Here is a 13,424-nt window from a genome sequence, read left to right on the forward strand (position 1 = left end):
TACAATCCAGTGATTGACATCATGAACATCGATCCACGCAATTGGGATACGATGACATGCATCAACCAAGTCAGCAAGCCTGACAACCCCATCCTGTTAGTTGCCTCTTATGGCAAGCATGGGTTGCTGAGGACCTATTTTCTACCTGGACCTTCCCAGGTCTCTAGTGGTTAAAGTGTCTGCCCAGATTTGAAGGTTGTTGGGTCAATCCCCCAAATCATACCTATAGACGTTAAAAGATGGAAGATGTTGTTGGGAGATACATGCTAAACTGTGGCATGGTATGTCAGGGTGCTAGCACCGTAAAACCGTCATTAGTGGTAAGATGTGTGTGTCTGTGTTGTACTAGTGTGAACAAATGCCAGATTTATAAAGCTAGCCCACGGAAACACCATGCCGCAATGGATACCCCTTTCCAACATTGCAAAGTCAAGCAGTATGCAGAGTGCCAGGCCGGGCAACGAGAAGTACCATCTTTTAACGTCTGGTGTGAAGCGGCCAAGGATCGAAAACACATCTTCCAGTCTCCAGGCAGACGCTCTATCCACTTGACCTCAGAGGAGTCAACGGCAACATGAAGGCACCTAAAACCTGTCATTCATGACTCCTACACTTTATCATAGTCATACAACAGCATCTTTCCGAGGTAAGGGAGTTAACTCACTATCAAAGTCCAGCTTCCATCCTTGCTAAATTTGGCTGGAATTATCGAGTTATATTTTGGCTGGACTTATGAGTCTATGCATAGTCAAATCAAATTCGCATAATGAAAATCAACATCCGTTTCGTAAACTGCCGTGCCAATTTCGGTCGATTGCAGGATTTGCAAAGCATGTGTACGGTCAACTTAGTGTCAACCGATATTTTCAAAATCTTTTCATGTTTTTAATCAAGATGCTCACGTGATTTGATGTACTTCGCAAAGTAAGACCCATTTTGTTACAATATAGATTTTGATTATTGATCAGATCATCTTCACTGGGTACTAGCGACTATGCTTGTTGGAAGAGGCGACTAACGGGATCAGGTGCTAACTCGCTGACTTGGTTGATGCATGTCATCGTATCCCAATTGCATGGATCGAAAGGTCATGATGTCAATCACTGGATTGTCTTGTCCAGACTCGATTATTTACAGACTGCCGTCATATAGCTGGAATATTGCTGAGTGCGGCGTTAAACAACAAATCACTGGGCCCTGGCATTTTGCTTGAAGAAAATGCAAGTGATATCAGAGGAGGATTCTGACTCTTCAGTAGGAGCGGCATAGAAGGGACATCACTCGTAACTGCCAATGGTGGCGCTACGATCAAACCCAGAAATTCCGGCCCAGTTCAGCAAGGGTGAAAACTTTACTTTTACAGTCAGTTAACTCAATTGCCTCGGGAAGATGTACAACAGCAACATCTCGGATCAGTTTGTGATCAAGCATGGGTCTAATCCTGCTGGTTTAAACAAAACAAAGACATTCTCCTTGATTCAGTCATTTATCATATATGATTCATGTTTGATTCTGTGAGCAATGGAAGACCATTCATATAAAACAGCAACTAGCGAGTAACAATGTACAAACAAAATACAAACTGAGCATAAAAAATTATAGCTGAATAGATAGAAGCACTTTCCTTCAGTGGATACCATCATGGTGAATGTGGGAAACGAGAAGGCAGAAAGGAGTATCACAGTCATGTTGCGTCAGTCTGATGAACTAGGTCAGACCTACCTGGTCGATTGTGTGACTGATATAAAAGGGTGGAACCAGACCTACCTGGTCGATTGTGTGACTGATATAAAGGGGGCGGAACCAGACCTACTCGATTGATTGTGTCACTGATATAAAGGGGGCGGAACCAGACCTACCTGGTCGATTGTGTGACTGATATAAAGGGGGCGGAACCAGACCTACCTGGTCGATTGTGTGACTGATATAAAGGGGGCGGAACCAGACCTACCTTGTAGTTTGTGTGACTGATATAAAAGGGGTGGAACCAGACCTACCTTGTCGTTTGTGTGACTGATATAAAGGGGGCGGAACCAGACCTACCTGGTCGATTGTGTGACTGATATAAAAGGGGCGGAACCAGACCTACCTGGTCGATTGTGTGACTGATATAAAGGGGGCGGAACCAGACCTACCCGGTTGATTGTGTGACTGATATATAGGGGACGGAACCAGACCTACCCGGTTGATTGTGTGACTGATCTAAAGGGGGCGGAACCAGACCTACCTGGGCGATTGTGTGACTGATATAAAGGGGGCGGAACCAGACCTACCTGGTCGATTGTGTGACTGATATAAAGGGGGTGGAACCAGACCTACACGGTTGATTGTGTGACTGATATAAAGGGGGCGGAACCAGACCTACCTGGGCGATTGTGTGACGGATATAAAGGGGGCGGAACCAGACCTACCTGGGTGATTGTGCGACTGATATAAAGGGGGCGGAACCAGACCTACCTGGGCGATTGTGTGACTGATATAAAGGGGGCGGAACCAGACCTACCTGGGCGATTGTGTGACTGATATAAAGGGGGCGGAACCAGACCTACCTGGGCGATTGTGTGACTGATATAAAGGGGGCAGAACCAGACCTACCTGGTCGATTGTGTGACTGATATAAAGATGATAAGGACCACATGATTCTTTCATATTCTGTCATGGCATGACAGATTAACTGTAGTAATATGAAAGAATCTGCTGTCCTGTACCTCTTTTGGGTAGTATGCATTAAGTCTGCATATTTAGGTCAAATCACATGGAATCTTGACAATAAATATTGCAGAGCAGATTCAAAAGGAAAAGCTGGCTGTAGACACATGTTTGTAGGGGCTATTTCTAGAAGTGAACTTGAAATGCTACTAACAACACATTTTCCAATATTTGACTACCAAAAAAGGGTCTTTAAAGAGTAGTAAGTTATTTATTTCAGCAAGTGTATTATTGTCTTGTATCGATACAGAAAGAAAGGTATCATCATGATATGTATTTAGATGTGATGATCCTGTACATGATACTATCATGTACAGGATCATCACATCTAAATACAATGCACCGATGTGTCGTTTCACCCCAAACAGACATATTTGGTTAATAATCTCAGGACTATGCCCTCCTCACACCTGATGACAGAACACTGCAACTCGGTACAGTCTGTGCCAAACGGGTTTGTGACGACCAGCCCGAACCCCCTTTTATCATCATTTTCAGTAGAATTTAGTGTCATTATGTGGACTATCTTTGCTGAGCTTACTAGACTGAACAGAATTTGACTTGACTCTGGCCTCGGACAAGTGGCTAAAGTCGCAGACTGCTGGTAAATCAGCACACCCTAATGTCAAACCACAGCTGCCGTTGAGTGATGTTGCCTTAGTTCTTCTTCCATCAGTATCCATGGTTACAGGAAGACAGTAATAAGGGTTTGTATCTCACATGTAAGTTTGGGAAATGTTTCGTAAACAAAACCATCATGTAAACATATAATTGTTTACAAATAAGCCAAACAGTCAGACAGTCGACAGTTTCCATATAACAACAAATTGGATTTGAAAACATTGTGTTAGATTGGTTATAAAGATGTTGTCAAACTTGATCACCACAAAATTCAAAGATCACCATTGCAATGTCAGATAATGTACACCAATCACTTCAATAACAGGGACTATGTGTGGAAGAACTATACATACATGAATGGAAACAAAACATGGATAAACTTTAAGGCCTAACCCTGCCTACATTTCAAGTCTCTCTAAGTCTTCATACCATGAACAATCTCAAACATTACCCCCATAATTTTAACAAATTAAACCATGGTACTTCGGAATCTCCAAACAGCCAATTATGGATCGACAAGTGATGATTTAGACACAGTTTCCATGGGTTAATTCCTTAACCACATGATTCCCAAAAATCAGTAACACCGAAAAAACATTACTGTATTCGTTGTAATAAGCACCCTGGGTGCTCTAAAAATTGACAATGGGGGTCGCATATCAAAACAATACTGAGCGAGCTTAATTTTGCTTTATATTTTGTTTGTTGTTGAATGCCGCACATAATAGCATAATAATGACAAGCCTCATACAAAGAATTCTGGTAAATAAAATGCATTACCTGTTTACCCCAAAAGCAGAGGCATGGCAAAGTGATACAAGTACCCAGCTTTGAAAAGCATGCAATATTTCTCATTGTTCTGAAAACGTGAGAAATGTAAAAGTTAACTATTCATTTTGATATCATGCAGTACTGAATCTACTGAGTCCCTTAAATCTCTACAAGAACCATCATAAAATGCCTTGGGCACAAAGTAAATCAAACACCATGGTCGTCTGTAGTAATCAGCCTTAGAAATTCGTTTTGGAGCTGGTCCTGCTTGAGCAAGACTAAATTGTTTACTGTGTTTACATTTTCTGCCAGTTTTATTCAGTTCCAATTTGTAGCAAAATTGATGCCTTGAGAACTGGTTCTGAATTATAGTGAGTGAGTGAGTGAGTGAGTATGGTTTTACGCCGCCTTTAGCAATATTCTAGCAATATCACTGCGGGGAACCAGAAATGGGCTTCACACAATGTACCAAAGTCGGGAATCGAACCCGGGTCTCCGGCGTGACAAGCGAACGCTTTACCCACTAGGCTACCCGATCGCCCGGGTTCAGAATTACAGCACTCAAATGCTGCAAGTCAATGATGATGAGCATCATTGGAACTTGACTTGTCCTCAGCACAATTTAGTAGTCTCAGGCTTGCAGACCAGCGTGAATTTCTAAGGCTGTGTATTTGGTCCACATAATCTCCAACAGTCCACTATTGCACTCATACCTCATCGTAACAATCAGTTAAAATCATAAAATCTCTATGAAACAGAGGAACCACGTGTTGTATGGCCGCTCTAGTGACACAGACAAAGACATTTCTTATCACAGAAACGAAGGCAGATCAGTGTCGCTGCTGTCGCTGCTGCTGGTGGAGTGGTTGTCCATGCCGGCATCAGTGTCAGAATCTCCTGTTAAGTCCAATACTTCATCAACTGCAACAGAAAGTACACCACTGCCAGTCAATGACGTCTCTTTCCCATACCAGGGCTCAGGAACTGGATTTAACTTGCACCAGGTGCATGTTGACATAAAAAGCCAGTTGCACCGGACAAAACCAGGTTGCACCCTGGTCCTATCAAGTTATCAAAGTGTAAACATAGATGTACAGCATGGCCTAAAAACATAATTTCAGATATCTGATGATTGTGTCATGATTTTGCATAAATTAATGACATATTGCTGTAAAACATATCATCTTGAAGCACCCAAAGTTTGATAATGTCAAGAAAGAATGACAAATTACACGTAACAGAGGGATAAGGGATGTACCCATTAGTATCATAACAAAAGCTCAGCAGTATTTAGTGTGTTTAAAGATCGATGATGTGTGGGAAAAAATTAGAAGTGAGACAAATGTGTATTTTTTTACATGCACTTGGTTCATGTCAACATAAATATTAGGTTGAGATTTTCAATAATAGGTTGCACCGGTGGATGTTTTTTTTATAAAGATAAAACCGAGCCCAGCTTACACAAAAAAATCCTAATCCTAAGTTACAATTACATGTCAAGATCAAGAACAAAATACTATCAACAACAAAGACTGTTAACCTCAAAAAGATATTGCTGGATCTATATATTTAAAAAGAAATCTGCCTGTATATGTAATAGTGTATTCATGCATGTTATTATGGTATCTCAGTGGGCTGGCACTAGAAAATTGGCATCAGTATAGACTAGTACAAGCAGCCACACACTCACTCACTCACTCATGGACGCACACGCACGCGTATGCACATCGCTATATAAATGCAATAATCTTGGACGTGACGTTAAACCCCATTTCACCTCACCTGACAATCTTTATCAGTTTTGTCAATACAGGTCACCTTTGCAAGAGGAAAAAATTATCTTTTTGCTGTAATACAGAATGAAAAGAGTGAGTGAGTGAGTTGGGTTTAACGCCGCTTTTAACATTATTCCAGTTATATCACGGCGTGTCAGCTTAATGTGGGAGGAAAGCCCGAAGTGATGCAGGTCTCAGACGTTTACCATTTCGGTGAAACCCACGAGCACGGGTATGGTGCTGACAAACCTAGAAACATAATCGGGGCGAACCGTGATTCGAACCCACAATCATAGGACGCAACTCTGCACAGGGAATCGCGGCGCCTTAGACGACTGGGCCACCCGTGCCCCTTCAGTAAATGGAAAGTCCACAGAATCCTTTATTCAGTGTCACGGTTTTCCAACATGCCCCTGATTCAAGGGCGGAAACTGTTGTAAGCCAATGACATGGTGCTAAAGTGTGGAGTCAATGAAGAAATAACACAGCAAAATGTCCGAATATTTCCTTACTGCTTCAAAAATAGTTCCTTATTTAATTTCTTCCAATCACTGCATGTTTTGATCAATGGATAAGAAATGGGGTGCTCAGCAAACAACGAACAGCAGCATAGCTGCCAACTTTCCATAATTACAATTAGTATTCTGTTATGATCGTCTGGTGGGGACACCAAAGCCGACGATGTGTTTGTTTGTTGTTTACTTCAAAATCAGCAATATTCCAGCTATATGATGGCGGTCTGTAAATAAACGAGTCTGGACCAGACAATCCAGTGATCGATATCATGAGCATCGATCCACGCAATTGGGATCGATGACATGCATCAACCAAGTCGGCGAGCCTGACGATGTGAAATGTCTACAGTGCAACACAGCCAATGTGATTCCGAAACAGGTGATAATTTGATCTCTTCGTTTCTATTTTGACTGCAACAACTTCCCATAATATGAGTGGAGTGTCTTGATTGGACAGATGCAAAACCATAAAGAGACTCAAAACCAATTGATAAACAAGAAGTGTTTGTAGCAGATGGTTAGGATAAATATTGACCTGTTCTTTACAGGTGTATCGTCCATGTGATTTGTTTTTTGTAGATTGGCATATTATTCGTATAAATCATGGAAGAAATCCTATTTTAGTTGCAAATTTGTAACAAATGTGAACACTTTGAGACAGTTGTCAGCTATGCAGTATGTAAGATAGACGCCCCTCTCACCTTGGATTCTGCGTTTCTTCTGTGCCCTGTCACATGGTTCCTGCTTGATAGGAACGGCTCCAGGAGCAGCTACAGCTCGACTGATGGATGCAGGTCTTTTCAAATTGTTCGCATTCAGACACAGTTTGTAGTAGTGCTTTGGTACAGCATCACTGTTCATAGTCGGCACATTCACTGGGGCCATCACAGGTCCACTCACAGCATCTGTCGTCATGGTAACCTGAGGTAGCACCAACATAACTTTTCTATTATTGTCCAGCCGGACAATCTGTTGTAAAGGATGTTTGCCGAGCACGTGACTTGGAAGACTTTCTCTGACACCACTGGCATTTACCAAGGCAGTGACTTGGGAGGAATCAGGAAGAGGACGAGAGGGTTCACAAACTTGACCACCTTTGAACTTGTTTCCAAAAGCAGAGGTCTGGATTATAGAATGTAGACTGGAGACCCTGAGGTTCTCGTTCAGAAGCTTACAAGCTGAGGCCCCTGTTGGTGTGTTAGAGGCAGAGGCTTGTCTGAGTTCGGGATTCCCCTGCCTTTCCTCAGAGGCCGGCCTGGCTGTGTTTGGAGTGCTCGCAGACTTGATGAGAGAGTGATACGGGGGCATCTCTGTAAGCTTTGTATCTGTAGTGACATACAGGGTAATATGTGAGAATGATACGAGGGCATCTCTGTAAACTTTGTATCTGTAGTGACATACAGGGTAATATGAGAGAGTGATACGAGGGCATCTCTGTAAACTTTGTATCTGTAGTGACATACAGGGTAATATGTGAGAGTGATATGAGGGCATCTCTGTAAACTTTGTATCTGTAGTGACATACAGGGTAATATGAGAGAGTGACAGGAGGGCATCTCTGTAAACTTTGTATCTGTAGTGACATACAGGGTAATATGTGAGAATGATACAAGGGCATCTCTGTAAACTTTGTATCTGTAGTGACATACAGGGTAATATGAGAGAGTGACAGGAGGGCATCTCTGTAAACTTTGTATCTGTAGTGACATACAGGGTAATATGTGAGAATGATACGAGGGCATCTCTGTAAACTTTGTATCTGTAGTGACATACAGGGTAATATGAGAGTGACAGGAGGGCATGCCGCAAGCTAGGTGTCTGTAATGATATGACTAAAATGAACATTTTCCAATTGATGTTCATGAAATCCCAAATCCCAAAATTACAAAATCATTTTAGCTGTGAATAGACCAACAACAGAGTGAGTGAGTATTGGTTCATGCCACTTTTAGCAATATTCCAGCTATAGCACCATGGGCGATGCCGAAATAGGCTTCACACACTGTACCCATGAAGAGAATCGAACCCAGGTCTTCATCATGTGAGCGACAACTGGGCTACCCCACTATCCCCCCCAACATCACTACGAAGAGCAAACTCCATAAACCAAATAACTTCTCACTTCTCACCTTCCTGCCCATAGTTAAAGTTCAACACATCACGTGACTCCGACACAATCGATGGCAATGGTTCTTGTTTCACTCCTGGTCCTTGAGGTTCTTCCTCCAGGCGTTTCAGACTGTCCTCCACATCATGCCGAAGAGCTCCCAACACATCGTCCACAGTCTCCTCTGCAGCAGCAACCTCGGCCACGTTAGGTTCTGCCACGCTGTCTGGCGTCAGAGCGGGGAATTGGAGACCACAGTCCTGGAAGAGCTGATGGAGCTCGATGAGGCACTGGGACACACCTGTAGTGAGTGAGTGAGTGAGTGAGTGAGTGAGTGAGTGAGTGAGTGAGTGAGTGAGTGAGTGAGTGAGTGAGTGAGTGAGTGAGTGAGTGAGTGAGTTCAATGCCACTGTGTACAATATTTCCATCATACAAGAGGGGGAGGTACTAGAATCGTGGGCCATTTCCGACTTGTGAACCAACAATCAGTCGCGACAAAACCAAGAACATAATTAGGACTATATGAGACTCACATTCACGATCCATAGATCCTGGCACAAATAAGGGATGCAACTCTGTACATAGAATAGTGATGCTTTAGCTGCCAGGGCCCCCACTGCCCCATTATGCATGGTAGCAGGGGTAAGTGAGATTCCTACCTGCTGAGAAGTTCTGTCTCAAATCCAGACAGCTGTCTCGAGACTGCCACAGCGGTTCGAATGCCACCTTGAAGCCCCGGCACAGGGCCACCAACACGCCCTTCACTTTCTCCACCACGCTCACCTGGAATGAGAGGCAATGCAAGCTGACTACATCTTAAAGAGGGACTGCTCAACAGCGATGGAAGTGGCACTAGTCCTGAAGTCCTTGCCAAGCTGCCCAAAGGTAAAAGGTATCAAAAGGACTAGAAGAAATTTACGGTTATTAAGGGCTTTTCTACAACTGGTTCTGAAACTGGTATTATGGTCAAAGGTGAAACGGGTACTACGGTCAATGGAGAAAAGTGGTATTACGGTCGATGGTGAAAGGGGTATTACAGTCAATGGTGAAACTGGTAATATGGTCAAAGGTGAAACGGGTACTACAGTCAATGGTGAAACTGGTATTATGGTCAATGGTGAAACTGGTATTACGGTCAATGGTGAAACTGGTATTACGGTCAATGGTGAAACTGGTATTACGGTCAATGGTGAAACAGGTATTATCGTCAATGGTGAAACTGTATTATTCAATAGTGAAATTGGTATCACACATCAATCCTTATACCTGTAGTTTTGACAGTCTATTCTTTATCTCTTGCACGGTGTTATGAAACATGCCGTGGCGACTGCTGTCGATGTGACCGGCCATCATCTGCTTCATCCGGTTGTAGCATCCAGCACCATGTTCTCTACTCGCCTTCTCATAGGCATTCAACATGGCTGCCTGTAGAAGAACCCATTTAGTTATCTCACAACATATCAGCTTAACTTGATGAGGAAGTCTGTGAATACGTGAGGAAGCTTTCAAATATTTACTGCTTTGGTGGTAACATCCCAAAGAATGTGATTGAAAAAAGAAAGAACCTACAATCAGCCATCTGCGTCTTTTTGATACTGATGCAATAGAGATGTGCCCAAATTTGTTTCCTGTTTGATGCCGCTGTCTGCATTATTCCAGCACCATCAGAGGCAAATGATCAAATCTTGACCAGGTGAGGTGAGGAGAGGTGAGGTGGGCTTTAAAGTCGTGGCCAAGATTATCGGACTTATATAGCGACATGTTTGCACGTGTGTGTGTGTGTGTGTGTGTGTGTGTGTGTGTCTGCTTGTACTAGTCCAGCCCCTTCATGCCATGTGCCAGGCAGGGTAACAGCAAGTACCATCTTTTGGATGACGCTGCCGGGGATCAAACCACTGACCTTCTACTCTCAGGGCAGATGCTCTCCCACTACACCACGGAGGTGGTGCCCAGTTTATCGAGACACATCAAGCACCTACCTGTATATTAGGGGTAATAATTCTTGAGATCTCCCTCTGTTGGCTTGTTACATAATCTTTCATCAGCTCAACCATTTCGTTCAGCTGCAAAGGAAAATTGGTTCAATAAAACCTTTCAATTAGGCTAAAAAAGAAGAAGTCTTGGTCAGGATGGTAATAGGAGTTTGTATGCTTGTTTATTTAGGGAGGCCCTTTCCCAGGTTGATAGTACACAACAGTTTATTTGGTTACATACTAGTTTGAACAAGAAAAGAATAAACAAAAAAACAACACAACGCCTGCCCGCAATATATTTTAAATAGTCATTGCCTGAGAACCGATTCTTTTCTTTTTTTTAAGCCCTGGTGGGCGATTTTAATTGATTAAAGGCTGCAATAAACAATATTCAAGCTATACCACGGCGGCCTGTATGTAAGTTTAATGCAGACAAACCAGTGACTGAAATGATGAACAACAATCCACACCATCGCTCTAGGATCCCAAGTGAAGATCTGGGTCAGAAAAGGTCTTCAGCAACCATGCTTGTCGTAAGAGGTGACTAACAGGATCGGGTAGTAGAGCTCACTGATTTGGTTGATGCATGTCATCATATCCTGTTTGTGTAGGTTGATGCTCATGATATCAATCACAGGGTTGTTTGGTCTAGACATTTTTATTGACAGACCGCTGTCATGTAGCTGGAATATTACTGACTTCATGCAATCTGCCAAGTCACACAGCTTGAGTCCCGTGTTTGGAGTGGGTTATAATAGTGAGTGAGTTGGGTTTAACGCCGCTTTTAACAGTATTCCAGTTATATCCCGGCATGTAAGCTTAATGTGTGAGGAAAGCCTGAAGTGATGCAGGTCTCAGATGTTTACTATTTCGGTGAAACCCACGAGCATGGGTATAGTGCTGACAAACCTAGAAACATAATCGGGGCGAACCTGGATTCGAAAACCAAAATCATAAGTTTCTGGCGTGCCCAAGGGATGCAACTCTGCACAGCGAATCGCGGCGTGTGGGTTATAATAAGGGAATAAGGGAACAAGGAATCACAGATACTAGCTGCTTAACAAAGTATGGTGCTTTATGTGCTGAAACATCAGAATACTTAATTTGCATATATTTCAGGCAGTGGAAGTGTGTATGATAGCTACTTTGTAAGCTAACATAAAGTTTGCATCCGTAAAGAAAATGCACAGGGGCGGTCGGGTAGCCTAGCGGTTGAAGCGTTCGCTCATCACGCCGAAGACCCAGGTTTGATTCTCGACATTGGTACAATGTGTGAAGCCCATTTCTAGTGACCCCGCCGTGATATTGCTGGAATATTGCTAAAAGCGGCGTAAAACCACATTCACTCACTCACTCTACACTGCACAACACCATCATGATGTCACATTTATTGTGACCACAAATACTTTGAATATTGTATTTAAAACTCTGTATTTTGTAACCTATAATTGTATATATCATTATTTTAAAATGCATTCTGACAATGATTGAGAAGGAAGTTCTTTTCTATAAACAGTAACTTCCGGGTTGATGTTGTCAAATCACCTGTTTCAATCAGAGGTGGTTATAGTGATTTGAAACCCCTGACTGACCAATCACAATTGAGCAATTTCCAATTTCATGGTAGAATAATTAATTTATTATCCAAAAATCTTGCTTGAATGGGAACTGACCTTAGCGGTGGCATTCCGAAGAATCTGATGAATGACGCCCTCTATCTGAAGTCTGTCGAAGCCGATGAGAGTCAAGTTCTTCTTGATGTCATCAGTAAAGGCTGCCAGTGCGGCACTCATGGATGTCTTCACCTTCTCCAGTGTGCTCCAGAAGAGAGACCTGAAGCATCCCTTAGCATCACAACAAGGCCGTGAAATAGTTAACTAAGGTCCTTGGCAACTGCTCTTTAGAAAGGACAAGGTATGTATCACAGGGGCTCGGTTTGGCCCATGGGACACCAGGGTATGTGTAATCCAAGACATGAGGAAAACCTCTGCATATCATCATGAAAGTTATCAGATGTATTCACATGACTGGGAATTAGATTTTGTTTATTAGTGCAGTGCAGTGCAGTGCAGTGCAGGAGTGAGTGTGAGTGAGTGTGAGTGAGTGAGTGAGTGAGTTAGCGAGCGAGCGAGCGAGGTTTTACGCCGCTTTTAGCAATATGTCAGCAGGGGACACCATACGAGTGAATGCTTTAACCACCAGGCTACCCCAGCGCCCTTTAACAATTGCATGTTTGGGGCTCATAACAACACTAAACGTTTAGGTAAGATTAAAACAGTTTTCAAGAAACACTTTTGTAATGTGAAAGTTGACCTCAGCAGATTTTCTTAGGAGATGTAGATAAAACTACTATGAGCATACAATAAAAACTTCATCGCGGGTCACTGACTTCTTCTTCCTTAACTCTATACATTAAATATCACTGCCCTTTGCACTCGTTCAGCCATACTTTTGTATGCTTTCATGTCAGATGTCCAAGAGGTGCAAGCGAAAGAAGATAAACAAGACAGTTGTCAGAACATGTCTGATAATTTTCATACCAACATTTTCTTCTGCCACTTTGACATTTCAAGTAGACCAAAAAGGCCGTTATCCTGCCTTGTCCTTTGCCCTTGAAAAACAACGCACCACAGCAAATTACACTGCGCCCCACATGGTAACTTTCATCTTCCCAAGGCAAGGGAGTTAACTGACCATAAAAATCCTGTTTCCACCCTTGCGGAACTAGGCTGAAATTTCAGAGTTATCTTTTGGCTGGACTAACGAGTTTATGCACAGTGTAATCAGAATCGCGTAACGAAATCAACATCCAGTTCGCAAAATGCCCTGCAGATTTCAGTCAATTGCAGGATTTGCAAAGCATGTATTCCGTCAACTTTGTGTCTACTGATATTTTAAAAATTTTTCACGTTTTTAATCAACGTACACAAGTAATTTGCTGCACTTGCCAAGG

At 42.7% G+C, this 13,424-nt stretch overlaps 1 protein-coding gene across 9 annotated transcripts in view; it reads right to left on the reverse strand.

Moving 5' to 3' along the window:
• Positions 1–1,467: 1,467 nt before the first annotated feature.
• Positions 1,468–13,424, reverse strand: part of LOC124119816 — a 66,107-nt gene continuing 54,150 nt past the window's right edge. For 5 of the 9 annotated variants that reach the window (XM_048397419.1, XM_048397418.1, XM_048397416.1 and 2 more), the window contains 7 exons: positions 12,145–12,304; positions 10,478–10,561; positions 9,765–9,923; positions 9,158–9,281; positions 8,521–8,799; positions 7,093–7,716; positions 1,468–5,022 (listed from right to left, as the gene is read on the reverse strand). In XM_048397419.1, coding sequence (XP_048253376.1) covers positions 4,913–5,022; positions 7,093–7,716; positions 8,521–8,799; positions 9,158–9,281; positions 9,765–9,923; positions 10,478–10,561; positions 12,145–12,304 — 1,540 coding nt within the window. In that variant the 3' untranslated portion in view covers positions 1,468–4,912. Of the gene's footprint in view, positions 5,023–5,883; positions 5,949–7,092; positions 7,717–8,520; positions 8,800–9,157; positions 9,282–9,764; positions 9,924–10,477; positions 10,562–12,144; positions 12,305–13,011; positions 13,083–13,424 lie in introns of those variants that run through there. The other 4 variants (XR_007221710.1, XR_007221709.1, XR_007221711.1 and 1 more) reach the window with 4 other exon arrangements.

The sequence above is a fragment of the Haliotis rufescens genome, unplaced genomic scaffold (assembly GCF_023055435.1).
Source record: "Haliotis rufescens isolate VD_foot unplaced genomic scaffold, xgHalRufe1.0.p SCAF_17, whole genome shotgun sequence".
NCBI lineage: Eukaryota > Metazoa > Mollusca > Gastropoda > Lepetellida > Haliotidae > Haliotis > Haliotis rufescens.